This window comes from Sarcophilus harrisii, chromosome 5 (genome assembly GCF_902635505.1).
Source record: "Sarcophilus harrisii chromosome 5, mSarHar1.11, whole genome shotgun sequence".
NCBI classification, from domain to species: domain Eukaryota; kingdom Metazoa; phylum Chordata; class Mammalia; order Dasyuromorphia; family Dasyuridae; genus Sarcophilus; species Sarcophilus harrisii.
The window spans coordinates 239,465,158-239,486,731 of NC_045430.1; the positions used below are offsets into that span (position 1 = coordinate 239,465,158).

A 21,574-nucleotide genomic window follows, 5' to 3' on the forward strand; every position below is an offset into this window, starting at 1 on the left:
TTTATCATCTCTATCCATTCCTCATCCTCCATAACTGCTGCAGAAATTTATTTTTTCAACTTTTGAAAGACCAAAAACGATAAAATTTTTTCATCATCAAAATAAAAATAATTAAAAATGACTTTTTAAAAATGGATTGGCAATCTATAGCATGTGTGATGTAAAATGACTGTTCAGGAGCTTGGGCACTTGTTCTTCTCCAGTACTTTAACAAACTGTCCTCCTGCCAGTGAGAACCAAGGTTACCGTAATATATCAGTCTTTAACCCTTTCTTCTCATTCTACTCAATAAAAAAATTTAAAACTAGCAACAATATTCCAGATTTAACAGGTTCATAATCTGTGTCTAATATCTATAATTTAGGATTGCTTCCCTGAGAGAGTTCCCATATGGGACATAACAACAGCCTCTCAATATAAATTCAGGAATATAATTTATTCCTAGATTTTCTCCTTGCTTCTATAAGTAATTGAAACTAAGCATAATACTTATTTTATTAAGAAGTTGGTCACAAGTATTTTATTTACAGGTTGGTCTCACATGTCCCTCTTCTTTCTGACACAGTTATCACTTTGATGTAGTGGACTATAACCTAGTACAATAGAAGGCTTGTATTGGTCTTCTTGCCTCAACGTTTTCCTCAATTTTGTCCCTATTTCACTGACCATGTCACTTCCATTCAATAAATTCCATTCTCTCTCTATTGCCCTCAGGATAATCTTGCTAATTATATTTTATTATCCTCCAGGTATTTTGTGATCCTGGGACACTGACTTCCAGGGGCAATACAATCTATGCACTTTTACTAGATGCCGCTCGGACCTGGAATTCTCTCTTCATGAATTTCATGGCTCCCTTGAAATCTCACCTAAAATTACACCTTCTGTAAAAACCCTTTCTTGATTCCCTTTAATATTAAGGGCTCCCTTCTGAGAATACTGCCAAAGTGTGTGTGTGTATAAATCCTTGGATATAGTTTGTACATAAATATTTAGCCATTAACCATCCCAATTAGACATTGAGCTTCTTTAAGCAAGGTCTGATTTTGCCTTTCTTTGTATCCCCAGAGCTTAGCACAGTTCCCGGAATACTATAAGCTCTAAATGTTCAGTGACTTGACTTGGCACAAATATGATCTTCAGAAATTGACTGATTAACAACTGATAAAGGGATATTAACTCTATATTCATGTCATAGTTCTGGTTCCAAAGGTTGAAGCCCAGAGAAATCGGTAAGAATCACAGCTGCACAAATTACTGAGGATTAGGGCCAGTCAATATTCCAGGACAGTCAAAAACTGTCCTGATATTCTACTTATACAAATGTCAGCTGTTCATCACCACTCCTGCTGTAGAGAGGATTATTTAACCCGACCGAAGATATATCATAGACATTGTTACAGATCAGACTCTGTCATAAATCCCCAGCTTTGGGTTTGGGAACTGGAAACATTTGATTATTAAGAGCCCTGTAGCTGGGGTTTGGGTGAATAATGGTATAGCAGTGGCCCAGAATGTAAGGTTCCCAATAGGAAAAAACAAACATGAAGGAAGAAAGTTTTATAAAAACCCATTTGTAAATTTTCAAAGCAAAATAAAACATACTAAGAATACACAACTTGGATAGGACATTTATAGGAATTTACTGACAAATTCTTATTTACTGAATACTTAAGTATATTTTTCACCAAAAATAGTTTGAGATTAAATATCTGCTGGGTTATGTGATGTTAAGTAATTCATATTAAACATTTTTTAAATGAGACAAACAACAGTAGATGGAAGGCAAAAGACCAGGAAACTTTGGTGTGCATGTTCAATCCAACTATAGACATATTAGTGACTTTCCTTTTTGCTTCAATTCCTAAATCTACTAAGCAAGCAGATAATCTGGTCATTCTGATGACTGACAGTTACTTCAAGGGATAAATAATCAGAGCATATAAATAAGCATAGAAAACTTAGTTTGACTGACCTTTCCAGCACTCTCTAATTCTTTCTTGTCTTTCTGGGCATGTCCAGCCAACATTTTCATTTCAACAACACCTGCTATTGCAATGACAGGTACGATTGCTAAGAGCAAAAGCGTTAGCTGCCAGCTATAGATCAATGAGATGATAATTCCAGTCCCAAGGTTGGCTATATTTTGTGCAATAAGAGCCAGTCTAGTACCAGTAGCCTGAAAAACATAATAGTATTTTGAAAATGGAAAATGCTAAACCTTAACGGATGTCATAAAAGCACATAATCATATGAACTCACAACTGAATATCCTGTTTGCGAAATAATAGGAACATAAATATGTTATATTAAAGTTTTTTAAATACTTTACATACATTCATTTGATCCTTGCAGCAACCAAGTGATGCTATTATTATCCCCATTTTATAAAGTAAGAGACATTCATTTCCGATGACTTTCCCAGGGTCATACATAGTCAGTAACTGAGGCAGAATTCAAACTTGGGTCTTCCAGATTTGGTACCCAATGTGCTATCCACTGCTGCACCTCACAAAGGGCAAATACTCTTTTTCATATTTGAATTTGCAGTGCTCAGCACAGTGCCTTAATATAAATAGTAGGCATTTAATAAAAGTTTCCTCACTTGGTAGTCTCCAGAATTTGCAAAAGATAGTCTTTTCATGAAAACTTACAGGTTCTACAATATCATAGAGAAGAAATATTACATATTTTTATACAATGGTTGATGAAAATGTACAGAAGAACATCAAGTTCACATTTAACTCAAAGAATACAAACAAAGCCAACAGGAAACCTGATACTTACCCCCTTAACTTGGGAGGCATCAGTAGCAAGTCTTGTAGTCAGAGCACCAGTGCTGTTTTTAGGGTCATCAAACCAATGTAGATCCTGCAACATAAAACAAAATTTTTATTTGTGGGTATAGAATACTGCATATTGTATCCATTTTTTTCAATTGTCTAAATGCCTTTGCTAAATTTTCTTCTCTTTTCTTTCCCAGTGAACAGGGAAAGGGGTGAAGAAAAGGAATGAATACCACTACATATAATATAAAAACAATGAGATGAGCAGAACCAAGGGAACACTGTATACAATATCAGCAATGTCATTTTCAGAATGACTTTGAATGACTAAGTCATTTTGACTACAATCAATACCCAAATTAACTCTAAAGGACACATGAAGAAAGATGTTATCTATAGACAGAAAAAGAAATCATAAACAGAAGACTGCATAGGATAATTACACACATACATATACATTCACACATACACACACCTATTTGTGTCAAAAGGGCTGAGTAAAGGAAGGGAAGAAAAAAAAAAAGAAGAAATAAACATGTTAACGTTTTTGCATATTTGGAAGGAATGGCAAGTAGTAGTGCATGGTAGATTTGCAGTTTCATGTGCAATAATTTTTTACTCTATTATGTTATGGAGATACTGGTTTTAATTTCAAAAGTTAAAATTTCATAAATTAAAAATAAAATACATTTTCTAAAAAGAAAAGTAATGAAGGGATATTGTATAAAGCACCTAACTTTTCTCCCTGACGCTATTCCTGTCTAGGAATGAAAGAGAGAGAAAGGGTGTAGCACGGATGCAGGAGCATTAGCTATAGATGCCAAAGTGGAAGTGACAACTCTATCTTTGCCAACTGATCACAAGTAGAAAGACTACAAGACAATTCTAAGGGCATGCGTCAGAATGAAAAGATAATTTATTCTGGGAGGATGGATGGTGATTGGTCCCAGCCATGGACAGTGCTAAAGCAATGACAGAACCAGAGATCTAGTCCGTTCCCCCTATTTTTAAAGATAGTGGGGCTAAGATTCTAAACTAGCTCTTATCATTACACAAGTACACTTGTCCTTGGCATGATGGCATCATCCTAGGTGATATGGTCATACCCATTCAGTACCTAATGATGATGGGAGGAAGCTAAAGAACTTACTACTGACCTAAGTTGAAAAGAATTTTGTACTTGAGAGTCAGAAAGATCAGAGTTTAAAATCAGCACAAGATATCTATTAGTTGTGTGAGTCTGAGAATGTCAATTAACCTTTTCTGTTTCCTCATCTATAAAATAAAAAATATACATCTGATCACCTCTAAGACCCCTCCCATCTTTAAATCGAAGGTCCTACAAGTAAAGCCATAGGAGAAAGCATTAGGGACCAACTGTCACACTCAGTTTCCTGATCTAAAAAGGGGATAATAATATCATCTACTTCACAGGGTTGTTTTGAGAATCAAATGAGATAATGTGTAAATTGCTTTCAAACTTTAAAAAGCTACATAAGTTCAAGTTGTTCTCCCTAGTTTTATGGGTAGTTAAATCTTGTTCAAATTATGTGAAAGGGATATAATATAATTAATAGGTAAGAATATAATAATAGTTCATCATACCACTGGGGACTTTTATGTGGTGTAATGGAAAAAATTGGAGGGCTGAAATTTGGGGTCATATATTCTGAGTTCAAATACTGGTAGATGAAAGGCCTTTTGAGATCATTTAGATCAATTCCCTCATGTTATCAGAAAGTGTGAAGCCACTTGCTCAAGAAAGCTGACAGATTCAGAATCTGAACCCTGGTCTTGAGAGCCTAATTCAAGGGCAAGAAGACAACTCCTCTCACAGTAACAACTACTCACCTTCTTTAAGAAGTCTTTCCCTCTAAATTTTGATGCCTTCCCTTTAAAATTACCTCCCTTTTATTTGGGTTAGATCTTGTTTGCACATAGTTGTTTACATGTTGTTTCCTCATTGGGATTTGAAGACTCTGAGTTCCTTGAAAACAAGGATTGTTATTTTTCCCCTCTTTCATTGTATTCTCAATGCTTAGCACCAAGCTTGGCAATAGTATGGCAAAATGGCTAACAGGAAACTCACTGGATCTTGAGTGTGATGGCCCTGCTTTTAATCCTGAATCACCTATTTAAGTCTCTGTGTGACCTTGGGAAACTATCTTTCTGAGTTTGCATTTCCTCTTGAGCTCCAAGTCACATAATACCTAAATTCTTTCCATCTGTGGGTAATCGACCCAGATATATAACTAGTTGAGGTATCATTCCTGCAATCATACATCTTTGATTCATCATTCTGGATCACTGTTCATTATTCACTGATAAGTTCTTAGCAAATGCCTATTGGTTTCATCTTTAGAAGTGCCATCCTTGCTTGACAAATTCTAAGATTAAAAAATATCTTCATATACACTGATCCAGGGAAGATTTTTCTTCCCTTAAGGTGAAGTCGTACTCATCTATAATCATGAAGAGTAAATCATTTTGAAGATTTAACAAACTCCCTGTAGCCCTTGCAAGCCTCTCTCCTCTATTTGAAAATGCAAAAACAAGGGTTCTTCCAAGAACCCAAGAGCATTAGTAAACTAAACCTGGATGAACAAAAAGTCTTATGTGGATAAATTTTTAAGTTTGCATTAGCATTCTAATTTTCTTAAATGTATTTAGCTCTTTATTAAGGGTTATAGCCAGGATTAATTTGTAAGAAAGTAGTGGCCTTGTTCTAAAAAAGGAAAGAATCCTTATGCAATAGGTAGCCATCATTTTATCATCATTATCAATTTTGGACATAAGAGAGAATACCTGTCTCAACATTGATTTAAAGGCCTTATATCGGAGTCTCTTTGTAAGTATCTCTCCAGCTTTGCCGAATGTGAAGCCCTGTTGAAAAGAAAAGAACACATCAGGAAAAGGAAGGGAAGAAACATTTACCACGTGTATTACGTTCTAAAAATTATGCTAAACACATAGCTTATTTACAAATATTAACACATTACAGAGTTTTCTTTAATAGAACACTAATGACCAGGAGGAGGAGGGGAATTATCACGACTGAGGAACCCCAACGTCACAGGCACTTTAAGGCAGCACATTTGCTTCTAGTGTTGTTCTACTACATGATCTTATTGGGTAAATACTTTTCTTGGTCTAGATCTCTTTTCCAGTTAGATGCTCATAGGATAGCCATGCTTATTTCTTCCATTGTGATTCTTCTCACTTAGATTTCTCGATCTAAATTCCACACTGCTAGCCTTTAAGCCCTTTTTCAAGACCCATTATTTTGATGAAATCTTTCTTGGCTACTTTCACTTTTCCATGATCTCCCATGATCTTTCCTTTCTGTGAATACTTACAATTTTAATATTTGGAAGTATACAATCTTATACTTGATGGTATTTTGCCTATGTACTCAAGTAAGTTGTTCCAGGTACTTCCGTCTTATCTCTCCAGTGTCTGGAAAAGAAGAAGCCTGATTTTCCACTCTTCCTGTTATGGATACAGTGAGCATCTGGCACTCATATGCTTTTAACTCCCTAGCTATTATTATTATTATTATTATCTCTCCTTTATTATATATTAACTATATGATATTAACTATATCTCTCCTTCCCCATATTGTCATATATACCCTTATCTATTTACATGCTGTATCTGCCAATAGAAGGGAACTGCTTTGAGATCAGGATCCATTTTTTTTTTTTTTTCCATTTTGGTTTAGAAGTCTGGGCCACTAGCACAATGCTGTCTAATGAAAAGATCCTTAACAAATTTTTGTTAGATTGGATTAGATTACTAAATGTTAATAAGATTAACACAGATTTAAAAGAGCATGAACTGGCAAAAGGAATCACAGTGCAAAAGAAAGTACAATGATCAAAATTAGGAAGAACATCTTAAAGTTTGCAATTTCATTCAAGTCATTTGAAAGCTATAATACTAAATTCTTGAGAGCCATGTTCTCTACTGGCTTTTTCTCCCTACTGCTAATTTTACCTTAAGACACAAATATAATCCTTATTTAGGAAAGGATCCCATTTCTATAAAAATTGGGTAAATTTCAGCATTAGTAAAGAAAATATATGCATTTTCATTTTACACCTTGTAAGACTTATTTCTCAGCATTTTTCTAGGTCAAGGATTAATATTTCATTTGAAGTAACCTGTTTGTTACAAAGCTTTTTAGGGTCCACTCAAATTCCATATCTAATTATGATGTTAAATCCCACACTCAGTTCCCTCTGACTCCCTTCAACTCTATTCTCAATCATATAATGGGGAGAGGAAGTGTGCCAATTGAAAAGGGATAAAAAGATGGAACAGAGAGGAAAGAGAAGAAGTATGTACATGTGTTGTCAAGGTTGACCCATTTTTTAATAAAATCAACAGAGTACATTTCCAAGTATGAAGTTTTATTTACACTTTTACCAATAGAAAATCCACCATCACTGTGTGTCAGGAGACTCTAATAACTTCCCTCTATAACTTCATTGCATGTAACTTGTATTTGTTTTGTAATTATTCTATGTCTCCGATATAGACATAACATCCCCCTTCCAATAGAATACAAGCCTCATGAGAGTAGGGATCCATTTGCTTTTTGTCTTTGTATTCATAGCATTCAAGGGCTGATATTTCATAAGCCTTATTAAATGTTTGTTCATTGAGTGATCATGCTAAGACAAACACGAAAGTTCCCTCACATAGCTTACATTATATAGGGAAGAAAAGACATGCAAATGGTTGTAGAAAATAAGTGAAAATCTGCATACTTACTTGAAGAAAAAAGGCAATGAAAGAAATAACTCCAAGGACTAAAAACAATAATGAAAACATATCACTATCACGTTTTCTTTTTTCATCTTCATGAAATTCTGTGAAGATCTACAAAAAATAATTTATTTTTATCAAAAGAATGTAGACATTGCCATGCTCACTCACCATAAAAGTCTACATGTCCCAATATTCTTTTGTCAACAGAGGCCTTAAAATATCAATGGAACCACTTTTTTGAGATCTAGCTTACAGTTTTTGCATATATTAATTTTTCTCTTACTTACTCTTCCATTCATGCATTTGTCTAAAAGTTTTATATAATCTATTTACATTTTATGTGAACTACTTTGGGGGGGGTGGGGGAATGAAAACCATATGGGACAATGTTTTAACTGATACAGTTCACTAAAAATATTAAAGAAAGGCAGGGCTGAAGGTTTGAAACACAAAGCAAACTGACATACAAGGCTTTCTCCTCTGGCAAAAGATAGATTATTTCATTATAAAACCAGGATCATAGGATTTAGTGCCACAGAGGACTCATCTGACTTCTTCTCTGAGCTCTAGACCCACATCTCTACCTGCATAAAAGATCGCACTTGGGTATATATTCAAACTTCAAACATTGCTCTTCTCATTCTACCATTGCAATGTGTGACACCTGCCACATTATTTCTGATTTATAGCTCCCTCTCATGTCTCATGTCCAACCAACCATCAAATTTCAACTATTAGCAAGAGGGAATGAAGAAATCCAACTTCCAAATTAGATTTGGAAGATAACAAAATATCCAACCTATCTGCTAACTTAATAGATAAGGACCAGAATCAAAAGAGATTGTGGCTTGCTTGAAAAATCTACACAGTGCAGAGTCATGTCAAATCCACATTTCCTGAACCCTAATCCAGCACTCTTTTTCCTACCACAAGTTCTGCTAATACTGAAATAGATGCATAAATAGCACATCAGAGTCATTTTGAGTCCTGCCACTCTTTCTAAAAGGGCATTATACTCCTACACTAGCTACCAAAGAAGTAGTGCAGTAGTAATATGCAGAAATGTCTAATTCTACTGGCCTCATTCCCTTGCTCCTCATACTCTAACACATTAAATCTCATTTTTTTCCCTCCATATCCCCAAAGGCTAATTTTTGCTTAAGTTTGTTTGAAGATATGACTTTTTAAAAGCCCATCCTTAATTACAACACAAACTGTTGTAAATGCTTAAGGCAAGACTCAAAATACTGTAGTCATTGGAATGCATCATGCGACTCATAGCTCTTACCCCAATAATCCTGGAAAATATTACAGAAAATGCTGGCTGAAGACCTCCATTGATAATGGCACAAAAAATACCAACCACAAAATAAGGCCATTCTGTCTTATTCATCTTCAGAATCCTGAGAAAAGAAACTTGAGGCACATTTTCATCCTAAAAAATAAAGACATCATGACGAATAACAGAATTTTCAAAATAAAATAATTTTGGTGTAAATGATCATTATCTGCTTGCAGCTAGAGCTTAGAGGATAAAACGTTCTCCAGCCTCAGGTGCATAAGTAGCTCCCAACAAAGACCATCCAACACTTGCATCTCTCCCCTCTGTTGTGACTTGTTAGTGGGTAGTCAAAGGCAAATCAGTATCAATCCAATTGGACAACAAGGAGGATGTTTGCTTTCAATCTTGCAATAATGACTAATAATCATTCAGGCATATCACACTAGCTCAGATTTAATGTTTGCAGTTTTCATTTGAAAATCACTATGCTGTATTCACCAAATAGACTGGTCAAACTTCATGTAAGTTACGAGGCACAGCATTCACGGTTTTGCTTCTCCATTTCAAGAAACATCAACTATATGTAAAACACACTGTCAGGTGAGGATGATGATGAAAAGACAATTCTCCCCCCACACACACACTAAATTCAAATTTTACTTTTTTCCATTTGACATTCTAGCTCTCACTTCAAACAAGCAGTTTCAGAGATTCATTTTTTTAAAAAGCTAAACAAGGTAACAGCAACATGTCAATTTGCTATTTTTAATATAATTAATAAGGCATCAGATTTAGAGCTGATTGGCTACCAAGTGATCCAAACGTTATTTTACAGATAAGAAAATAAAGTCCAGGTAGGTCAAATGATTGTAAGCCTTAGAGATGGAATATGAATTCAGATTCTTAGAATGTAGAACTATATTCTAATATTCACTTAAATTTTACAACCTATCATTTGATAAGATGAATGTGGGTGAAAGTTTTTTCTACCGCTTCTTGCTTTCACATTATTAATGCAGATAGAAACTTAAATCCAAAGTAGTGCTGATTAAAAGTTATCTAACTTTTCATCAACTGATTATTAATTATTAATAGTTGTTGGTTGTCTTAACTTTACATAAACAATTAATTTCATTTGTAAAATAATTCTAAGTTCCTCGTCACGGCATGAAGTTGCAGTACTTAACACATTGCTTAATAAATGCTTATTAGCATGAGTTGACTAAATGGTACACTAATGAGTCAAGGGGCTCTCACAATTTCTGCCAGACTGGAAAAGCTTACAGTATGAGTCTGGTGAAGACTGTATATCCTCATGAGGGTATCAGCATAGCTCACCTGAAAGAGGCCCATTATCAGAAGATTGACACCTAAGTGATGTATGTAAGTATGTATATGTACATATACTTATTAGCTGTGTGACTCTGAGTATGTCAATTTAGTTGCTGGTTTTTAAAAACTTTTAAATTGAAATACGTATATATAATTCTCCTTTCCCCATTGTGAAAGTTAGGATAGTGATGTCCCCATGACCTGGAAAATTTGCATAAATTTTTTGGCCCTCTCTTCACACATATATTTGATTATTATGATATTAAAAGATAAAATATGTTACTGTTACACAACATAATACATATATTTTATACTTTTCCGAGTTTCTAACTTTTTCTATGTTGTCTGTGGCTTCTGCAAAATTCCCCCAAGATTCCCATTTCATGTCTTATGCTGACCTACAGTATATTGAAATCATGATGGAGAAAGTCATAATGTAGAAAGGATAACTGTATCCATCTCTCTTTCTCTCTCTCCCTTTACATAAATAGATATAGATATAAAACACATCCCTAACTCAGTTTTATTTCCAAATATATTTACTATTTAGTGATATATTTTATTCTTGTAAATTAAAAAGGGAACTATCAGTTGTTTCTGGCATATCTAGCTAGCTGTTTATCTATCCAACCATCCATCCAAATATATTTAAATATAGTTGTATCTATCTATCTATCTATATATATATATATCCTTTTCCATAATCATACTCTGCAAAGAGAAAAGAGAAGTGCCTTTTTAACTAAAAATTATTTTTCTTTATAGAAATTCATAAATAGTGCTCTGACATGCAAAAAGAACTGATACTAAGGAAATTAAGGATCCTTGAACTAGTACAATAAAAACAACTTCTGAGTTTTTACTATTTTACCAATTTTTTCGTTCAAGATCATGAAAATGGGAAACTAACAGAGAAAAGTAGGCAGTTGATGGACAAACAGACATGTGAAAATAGGCAAAGAAAGTTGACTTTTTTGTGGGCTACTTGGTTCCTCTTTTAAATTTTAGATTTTTTTTTTTTAAAGCCAAGTACAAAGATTAAATCTGATCTTGCTTATTGTACTTGTGGGGAAAAAAGCCCTGGCCATGGGAGCAAAAAAATACCACGAAACTTACAAGCTTCCTCTCCTCTTCGGTGGTTTTTTTCTCTAAGGTCTGTGTCTTCTTGACACTTGAACGACTTGATCGTCTTCTTAGGCTCCTGGATTCAAAACCTTTTGTAGTTGGTTCTGAGGTATTTATTTCACTTTTCAGTTCATCTGAATCACCCTCTGATTCAATCTGATTTCCTGTTGTCTAACATAAGCAAAATGTGCTTTAAAGACAGTATCTGCTATCAAATTAATCTAAGTTTAACAAATAATACTAAAGATTTAAGTTGGAGTTACTAAGATTAATATTCTGTTTCTTTCTTTTCAGCAATAGATTACTAAGAAATAGCTAGCTATTCAAGTGTTCACTTCACATATTTATATATGTAGGTATGTATATATACATAAACTTATAAGCTGTCTGAGTAAGTCACTTTAATCCTGCTTACCTCCATTTTCTCATTTTTCAAATGAGCTAAAGAAAAAAAGAAAGAACCATTCCAGTATTTTTGCCAAGAAAAATCCAAATAAGCTCATGAAGAGTCAAACACAACTGAAACATACAGCATACACACATATACTTATACATATATGCACATGTATTATATAAATTCAAAGGTAAAATTTATAAATCATTAAATCATGCATATAAGATGCAATGAGAATCATGCAGACAAAAGAAAATGACACAAGATTTGATTTTTTAAAAAAGAATCTAGAAACACAATGTCAAAATGTGATTATATCACATGTCTATATCATTGTCTTTTCTTTTCTGCAATGATTCCTTATGTGTATTCTTTTGTACCATTTTTTTAATGCAGTTAGAGAGACTCGGTCACATTTGTCTTGGCTTTGACCTTAATCACATTCCCAATTTATATTCACAATTTTTTTTCAGTTACCTTATCTTAAGGGTCAAAATTTTAAAACAGCAATGACTCTTACCTAATATTTTTTCAATTTTAAAAAGTGATCTTGAAGAGAGAAGGGCTAATGACTTTCAGTAAAAATTATAGCAAAAATGAGATGAACCAAATCAGTTCCAATGGAGCAGTAATGAACTGAACCATCTACACACAGCTAAAGAACTCTGGGAGATGACTAAGAACAATTACATTGAATTCCCAATCCCTATATTTTTTCCCTGCCCACATTTTGGATTTAGTTCACAGGCTAATTGTACAAAATTTCAGGGTAGGATTCATTTTGTACAGCAAAATAATGGTTTGGTCATGTATAATTATTTTGTTTTTAATTTATACTTTAATATATTTAACATTTACTGGTCATCCTTCCATCTAGGGGAGGTGGTGGGGGGAAGGAGGGGAAAAATTGGAATGGTCAATGCTGTAAAATTACCCATGCATATAACTTGTAAATAAAAAGCTATTATTAAAAAAAAAATTATAGCAAAACAGATGTCTATGAAGAAAAGCTTATGTATATATATATGTGTGTACATGTATATATACATATATGTGTACACACACACACATAGTGAAAATGTACCTGCATGGTAACAAGTTTGAAGTAAACACCTTTCTGTTTCATTAATTCATCATGGTTTCCTTGCTCCACAATTACACCGTCCTCAAAACCAGCTATAACATCTGCTTTACAGACTGTAGACAAACGATGGGCTATCACAATAGTGGTCCGACCTTCTCTTGCCTATGGAGAAAGCAAATTGGAATAAAGCAAAAATTTTTTAAAATTGTAACATACTCAAGATCAGATATAAACAAAAATATGGTATTGGAGGCAACACTGCTAACCCTGACAATAGCACACCTTACCCAATGTACAGTACAAATGAGCTAAAGAAGAAAATGGAGAACCATTCCAATATTATTGCCAAGAAAAACCCAAATAAGGTCATAACATTCATGAATGTCCAAAAATGAAAGGAAAATCTCCAGGATTCTGGACATCTCCTTTTGGGATAATTTATGGGAAGATCTATGTAAGAATTGCACAATATCAATAGCCATTAGAAAGGGTATAATCTGCAGTGATGGAGGGACTAGCCACACCAAGATCATGAATCTTTCAAAGTAAGAGTACCAAAAATAGCAATGACTTGCAAGCTTGGTGTTCAGGAGTTGTTGACAATGTTATCATTAGAGTGATTCATTCTTTGTGTTTTTATCCCTAACACCCAGCAGAGAAACTGCTATATAATAGGCACGTAATAAGTTAATTGTTGATTCATTGATAATGTTATTGCATCAAATGGAATAAATGATGGCCTGAAAGTTTAAGTTTTGAATCTTAGATATAATTTTTATTGACATTTTATCTTACCTAAAGCATACATGCATGTTCAATGAATTCAGAGTCAAAGAGCCTGGGTTCAAATTCTGCCTCACTCACTTGCTATCTCTGTAAACTGAAGCAAATAGATTTCTCTCTCTAGGTCTCAGTTAATTCAGCTATAATATCGAGGGAAGAGATTTTTGTTGTTATTCAGTCATGTCTGACTCCTTGTGACCTCATTTAGGGTTTTCTTGGTATAAAGATACTGAAGTAGTTTTCTCATTTCCTTATCCAGTTAATTTTACAAATAAGGAAACTGAGGAAAACAGGAGTCAGTGACATTAACCCTGCAATGGAATTTCTGACTCTATCAAAGCATGCATTCTCCAATGTATAGTACTAATATTAATGAATATTCAAAGAGTTAAAGGAAAACCTCCAGCACTCTGTTCTTCATGACTCTAGGCCTGACATTGTATCCACTGTGCCACCAAACTGTTCTGGGGAGGGGAGAAAGATAAATTAAATGGCCTCTAAGGTCCCTTTAAATTCTAAATCTATGATTCTTTGAAGGACAATTTAATATAATGGTGATACTAAACCTAAATATATACAACTGTACAGCTGGTTTCTAGACTTATTTTATTATTATTATTATTATTATTATTCTTTTAAAAGAGAAAAGAACTTGTAACTGCAGCTGTAATTCTTGATTTTCATCTACAATTTCCATATTAAATTTAAAGAAATATTAACTTCAATAAATATCTAAAAAGTTATGTGATACTGTAAGCCGTCTAAGCATTTAATTATGATTTTATGTATTGTCAGCTTCAATAACATTTGACCAGAGTCTACAAATAGTTATTGTATCTTTAAGAGTGAATGGAAAATTAACATTTTACTGTTATTCTCTGGAGAGGCAATGAGGAGACAAAACTTTAGATACTATTACGTGTGATGGCTTACAAAAAGCTACAAGAAATAAATTAGCACTTATAATAATCGCTAAAAGTCACTTTACCTATGATTGTTCTTACAACTGATACATCATTGACAATTATGTTTAAAATTACTTGTAATGAAACAGTGGGTATACTGGGTAGAGTACCAGCCCTAAAGTCGCGAGGACCTCAGTTCAAATCCAGCCTCAGATATTTGATACTTATTAGCTATATGACCCTGGGCAAGTCACTTAAACCTGATTACCTCACAAATGAATAAATAAAATTACTTGTAACACTCTGAATAACAGTACAGCTAGTAATTCTGATGTTTATTTAAGCCTAGGAGATTGAAAGATTTTATTTACATACATATGCATAAGTTTCAATAGTTTAAAACTACACTAAGGCATAAATATTTGCCCCCTCTATATTCTGAGCTACTCCCCACTCCCTCTACTGATTCTTATTCTCTCCCTTTGTCTCCTTCCCTTTCTCTCTTTCCCTCCCTCACTCTCCTTTTCCTCTTTCTCCCTCCCTTTCTGTCTATCTGTCTGTCTCTTGTCCTCTCTCTCTTTCTCTTCTTCCCCCCTCTCTACCCATCTCCCTCATTTTCGCCCTCTGTCTCTGTTTTTCTTTCTCTTTTCCCCTTCTTCCACTCCCTCTCAAAAGTCTTACGTCTTTAAGCTATTCAATGTATTAAAGCTGAAAACTAAACTAAGACACCTGAGATATCCTTTATGTGTGTATGTATATACATATATATAATATATACACACATGTGTGTTCTGTGTATTTGAAATTTTAAAGTACTATAAAAATTTAAATATTAAAAAATTTATTCTTCTTACCTAAAATTTGGTTTAAGAAAATCAAAGATCAGGATATTTTCTTTAGATGGCTGGGAGGAATTATCTTAGAAATTACTGAAGAAAATTCCATTTTCTTAGAATAATAAAAAAAGGCATGAAATTAAGGTATCCTTATTTCCATTCCTAATTAAAGCCATTTTATTGAAATTCACTGACCTTATCCAGTGCCACTTGTACAACGGCTTCACTTTCTGTGTCTAAGGCTGATGTTGCCTCATCAAGGAGAAGGATCTTGGGATTCCGAACCAGAGCTCGGGCAATTGCTATTCTCTGCTTCTGACCTCCACTCAGCTGGGCTCCCCTTTCTCCAACCAAAGTATCAAATTTCTGTTTTACAGGGAAGAGAAATACACATCAGAGTAGCTCTCAATATTCCTTTGTAGATCACTACAACAGACATCTATATCTTTCCTCCGTGTTCCAGATATATATTGCTAAGAAGGAAAGTCATTATCAGGTAAAGCAAGTTAAATGGCATAGTCCAATGAAATCTTTCCCCCCCACACACGCACACACACATACACAAACACATTGTATACATATTGTACAGAAAACACACACATGTATACATGTGTGCACAAAATAGACATGCAACACATACACATACACTTCTGAAGACAAAAGGGGCAAAAGATCACTGAAATGAGAGCAGTGCTTTGAGTACAGCTATGGGATTATGGGACAAAAGTCACCAGAGCCAATCTATCCTTTCTATTCTTGCTAAGTAAACCTACTGAGAGTAATTGCTGACTTTTACAAACACCTAATGGAAAGAAGGGAAAGTAGCTTTCTGCTCCAATTCGAATATCAGGTGAGCCTTGGGGAGTTACCATCAAAGGGGAAGGCAAAGTGGTCAAAATGTCAGATTTGACTTGTTGAGGGATTCTTGCTGTATCAATGCAACTGCGGGGCTGACTAACAAAGGAGCACAAAGAGGTCACATTAATATGTGCTTTCATACAAGAAGAGCTGTAACCACATGAATAAGGAAGACATCCGAGGTGAGAATAAGTAGAGAACCAAGAGAGGACAGTGTATCAGAGAAAGTAACCTAAAAAGTAACACCAGCAGTTTTGTGTAGAATCAGCAGCTCTGGAGACAGAGAAGTCTTCTACCCGACCTGAAAGTGAGAAGCCTAAATGTCTTGGATTATGTATTTTTGTTTCCTCTCCTACCTTGAAGATGGGGTGCAGAAGAACTGTGCCTCTATTATTATGGTCGAATTTTCCTTGCTCTCTGTTTTCAATTAAATACTTTGTGCTTTGAATTCACATGTCCTGTGATTTGGTCTGATTTTTTTTTAAAAAAAGAGTATTAGATTGCAGCTTATGAATTTCAGTTTTGGAAAGCTACTGACCAAAGAACACCTTGAATTTGGGTGGGGAAGAGGGAGAAATGTAACTTTCAGGGGCTCATATTAAAGCACCTACATCTAGGATTGGAAATTTCTTACATGAGGAAGTTTCATGATAAAGTCATAGGCATTGGCTTCCTTGACAGCTTTTTCAATCTCTTCCATGGTGACATCTTCACGGCCATAGCGAATGTTTTCAGCAATTGTAGTTGCAAAGAGTACTGGTTCTTGACTCACAACTCCAGTAATTTCCCGCAGATATCTTACGTTTAGGGTTCGAATATCCTGTCCATCAATGGTGACCTGTAAAAGAGGTGAATTTCACTTTCATGCGTCTATATAAGTCAAAAAGATTCACTTCAAGTTAATATTAAAGAATCATATTATAAAATTAAAACTCTGATAAAAGTCAATTCTCTTGAGAGCAACACCATTTTCTTAGGCACTTCATTTATCTTTGATTTCCCATCTCTCTCAGCTCGCAGATCCAGACACCAAGTGTTGCCATTACAATTCCAAAATATGTGTCCCTTCTCTAATTTTCTCTCTTTTCACATTTGTTGCTGTTCTTGCTCAACCATATCTTAGTCTTCTAAATTCCTTTTGGGGTTTTCTTGGTAGAGATATTGGAGCAATTTGTCATTTTCTTTTCCAGCTCATTTTACATATGAGGAAACTGAGACAAACAGTAAAAGTGACTTGCAAAGGGTCACATAGGTACTAACTGTCAAAGGCTAGATTTGAATTCAGGTCTTCCTGATTCCAGGCGTAGCTCTCTATCCACTCTGCCACCTAGCTGGCCCCTTCTCACATGGCCACCACCCTAATCAAGGACTTAATTATCTCTTGTCTAGAAAATTTTGATAGCTTCTTAATTGGTTTTCCCATTCCCATCCTCTTTCCTCTATAATCCATCCTCTTTATACAGTTGCTAAAATTAAAGTAGTTAAAGACACTTCTGGACTCAAATATCTTGAGTGGTTCCCTTTTCTTAAAGGAAAATAAAAGTTCTTCAACATAACACTTAAACTTAACAATCTGACTTCCAATTTAATTTCCCGTCATATTTTACATTGTTCTTCACATCTTTATTATTCCAGCTAAAACTGATGCTTACTGTATCCCATATTTAGCCATCTATAATTTTTCCTTAGTGAATCTGTATCATTCATTTCCCACACCTAGAATACACTCCTTCCTCATCTTTGACAGTGTCTTTATCTTTTTTTTAAAGTTCAGCTTGAATGTAGGTATCACATCCAATAATTATGTATACCTTTCCTGATTCACCTCTCTCACAAATTTCATTTTTAAAAATCTCAGCTGTGTGTATTTTATATCCAACTAGTAGGATTGTTGTTGTTCATCCTTTGTTTGCAAAAAGGACAAATAAAATTACAATAGATGATGTTTTGACTCATAAGTGAGTTGAATTTAAGTGAGTCAGAGATGCACAAAGTTGTTGGATTCACTCATCCAAAGTAGTCAAAGTCCACTGGTAAGCCAAAAGTTAAGGCCACCGGTGGTGACTTGGGATATAATGGATGATTTTGGTATGTTCTATGACCAAGTGCTTTTTTTTTCCCCTGAGGCAATTGGGGTTAAAAGTGACTTGCCCGGGGTCATACAGCTAGGAAATATTAAGCGTCTGAGACCAGATTTGAACTTGTGTCCTCCTGACTTCAGGGTTGATACTCTAACCATCGCACCATCTAGCTGCCTTCTATGACCAAGTGTTAAGTGTTCTTCCACCCATTCTGCCAGGAAGGAAGCTTCCTATGTTTAGGGTAGAGGTTCTCTTAATTCACTGCCAGGTTTGAGACCTCTTGGCTATCCTCAATCTGATTGAGTCTGTCTGTTAAGATGGGTTTTACCAGGAGGTAGCTGCCGTACATACTGTAGCTTCTTAGACCCACAAGCTAAAATTAACTAACAAGTACATACTGAAGGTGAATAAATAGCTCTGAAAAAGGGTTTAACAAGTGCATACACCAGAGGTGCCAGTTCCTTGATCATCCCATATACACCAAATCCTTGAAAGTCCAGTTACCAAGTACAGCGTATCTTACATGCAACAGGGGCTTTAAAATATTGGTGGAACTGACTCTTACCATGCCTTCTGTGGGATCATATAACCTCTGTATCAATTGAACAGTTGTACTTTTCCCACAGCCACTGCTTCCAACCAAGGCTACTGTTTGTCCACTGTAAACCTTGAGATTGAGGCCCTTCAAAATCTGTACAGACAGGTAAGAAAAAGATAATTGGTGTTAATAAAATTTAGAAATAGAGAGTTTAACAAAACTTGATTGGAATTTAGAAGTTTTCTGTTCAAAATTATGCTTCAACTTAAGCATTGCATTTGAACTTATTTTTCTTGAATATTTCTCAGGCAAATAGCCAAAATAGATGAACATAGGATCTTGACAAAAATTCCTCCTCTAGAACACAACTCATCAATTTAATTTGTGCATCTATTTTACAGAAACAAAAAATCCCATCTCTTTATTACAAGTATTCCATTAGTCTTGTTTGGCTGTCAGACATTGTACACAACAATCCTTGAAAAATGAAGATAATTATCTCGCAGTAAGCAACACAGAAGTACAAGGAAAGTGTACATAGATTGAAATATATAATCAATGAGGAAATTCAAAGAAAAACAGGAATAAAAGGTATTATCAGAACAATGTATGACAGGAAGAAATGATTGGTTAATCCCAAGTTAAGAAAGCAAAGGATGACAGTCGAATGGCCCAAGAACTCCATTAATATCTGTCTTTGTTAGAGGAAAGCAAGAAATGCTTCAGAAAATTTATGGGAGGACATATACAAGACATAAAATAGGGGAAGTGTTGATGAGTAATGATCTGCATCACAGGAGAGAAAATGAAAAACGATGAGACTATAGATCCATTTAAGAATTTTGAGTCACTCACCTTGACCTCTTTCCGAGATGGGTAAGTGAAATGAACATTTTTGAACTCTAAGTTTCCTTTAATATTATCTGGTTTATGGCCATTCGTTGAAAAGCTGTCAATAGTTGGATTCTAAATAATATAAAACATGAAAAAATGAGAATACTTCTAGGCCACAATATTGAATTTTTTTCTCCCCAAGAAATGTAAGTAAAATGTTTTAATGAACCAAAAAAAAAAAAAAAAAAAGAGTGGACAACATAATTCGAGTAACATTATCAGACAGAGTTACCGTAAAAGGCAGAGAAACACTGTGTTGCATAATAGGGTGTTGAGTTGAATTCAAAAAGATTCAGCCCAATATCTCACCAGTAACAATGAATGCAAAAGTAGTACCAAGAAATAAAATACACAAATCATATATAAATATGTAAATGTCATGTGAGGGCAAAACATCCTGTTATTGATCAAGCTCAAGAATAATTGGAAGCTGCTCAGAACATCAGTTACATACCGAACAAGCACTTAAAGCTATATGTGACAATATAAATAAATAGGAAAACAGTCATGAGAGCATCTTAAACCAATGGCTATGGAAGTGATATCTGTAGAATGCCATGTGACAATGGAAAACCTTATGTGAGTCTATGGGATAAAAAGTTTAATTGAATTACAAAGGCAATTAAGGAGGGTGGGTGACCACTCTTTATTATTTCCCCATAATAATAAAATCCGAATCCCTTGAAAATGGATGTTATAGTCTCAAGCAGCTAGGTCCAAGGGCTGGGTCGGGAAGAACTCTTTATAGGTTCTAAGCCCTCAATTACAATTATTTTTGTGACCTGTGAATCATAATTTATTTTTTCATTTGCTCTATACTTTGACCTAATTTTATTAACATGTGAATGGATACATGCCTGTTGTTAAAAATCAAACTGCCTGACTTTAATTTTTTTAAAAATTTTGTTTTTTTTTTCTTTTAAATCTTTATTTGTTTTTATTTTTAAATTTTCCTCATTCCAGCTTTGGAAAAAAAGAATGAAGCAGTTCAAAAAATCCCATCAATTATTAAATTAATTGGGATCCTCTATTTTTATTTTGGAATTTGTTGGTTTGATTATTTTCAAAGGTTCTTGGAGGCAATTTTGGGTCCCTCCTTCAAATTTTAATTTTTATTTTGGTTATTGGTGTTCTTCTATTTAAAAAAAGGGTAGGAAAAAGAAAAGGTTTTGACAGAAATATTTCAAATGGGAAAAGGGTTTTTGAATTTGGGTTTACCTGGTGTTTGAAGCCTTTTGGTAAAATTAATTATCAAGGCCTTGGGTTTATTGGTTTCTTAGGAAAGTTCAAGGTTGATCCTTTCCAATTTAGGAAAAGGCAATAAACCTAAAAAAAGGAGGTTTGGAAGGAAAATTGGCGTTCTTTGTCCCTTTTTTTGGTTAATTTTTAGAAGAATTTCCCCCTTTCCCTTTGTGGGTTTTAAACTTTAAATTTAATTTAAAAAAAATAAGAAAGGAAATTTGAAGAAAAAAAAAGGGAGGAAAAAAAAAAAGGGAATGGGGGGAAAAAAAAAAAGGAAAAGGAAAATGGAAAAAAAAAAAAAAAGGAAAAAAGGAAAAGGGAAAAAAGAAGGGAGGAAAAAGGAGGAAAATTTTGGAGAAGAAATTTGAATATTTTGACTTTTTAAGCTATTCCTAATATACCTTTGGGTTTTAATAAAATTTTTTCAAATAAGGAAAAATGGGGAAGGAAAAATAATTAAAGATTGAAAGCTTTGGGAAAAAATTGGTTAGGTGCTGAAAAACCGTTGAATGGGAAACAACAAAATTAGATTAAGGGTTTGGAATGGGTTTTACCTTCCATTTTCTTGGCTTCTTGGAAAAATCAGGTTGACCTTGCTTTTCAAATTATAAAGGCCTATTTTCCCCTAATTTCTTAAGGAAAAGATTGGGCTTCTTATTTG

At 34.3% G+C, this 21,574-nt stretch overlaps 1 protein-coding gene across 1 annotated transcript in view; it reads right to left on the bottom strand.

The window, feature by feature from the left end:
• The window catches only part of LOC100932550 (ATP-dependent translocase ABCB1), a 43,987-nt gene extending 24,226 nt beyond the window's left edge, over window positions 1-19,761 (bottom strand). The window contains 11 exon segments of the mRNA XM_031939951.1: window positions 1,976-2,179; window positions 2,788-2,871; window positions 5,592-5,669; window positions 7,563-7,670; window positions 8,848-8,994; window positions 11,290-11,469; window positions 12,777-12,938; window positions 15,496-15,666; window positions 16,793-16,996; window positions 18,805-18,930; window positions 19,633-19,761. Coding sequence (XP_031795811.1) covers window positions 1,976-2,179; window positions 2,788-2,871; window positions 5,592-5,669; window positions 7,563-7,670; window positions 8,848-8,994; window positions 11,290-11,469; window positions 12,777-12,938; window positions 15,496-15,666; window positions 16,793-16,996; window positions 18,805-18,930; window positions 19,633-19,761 — 1,593 coding nt within the window.
• Window positions 19,762-21,574: the final 1,813 nt, after the last annotated feature.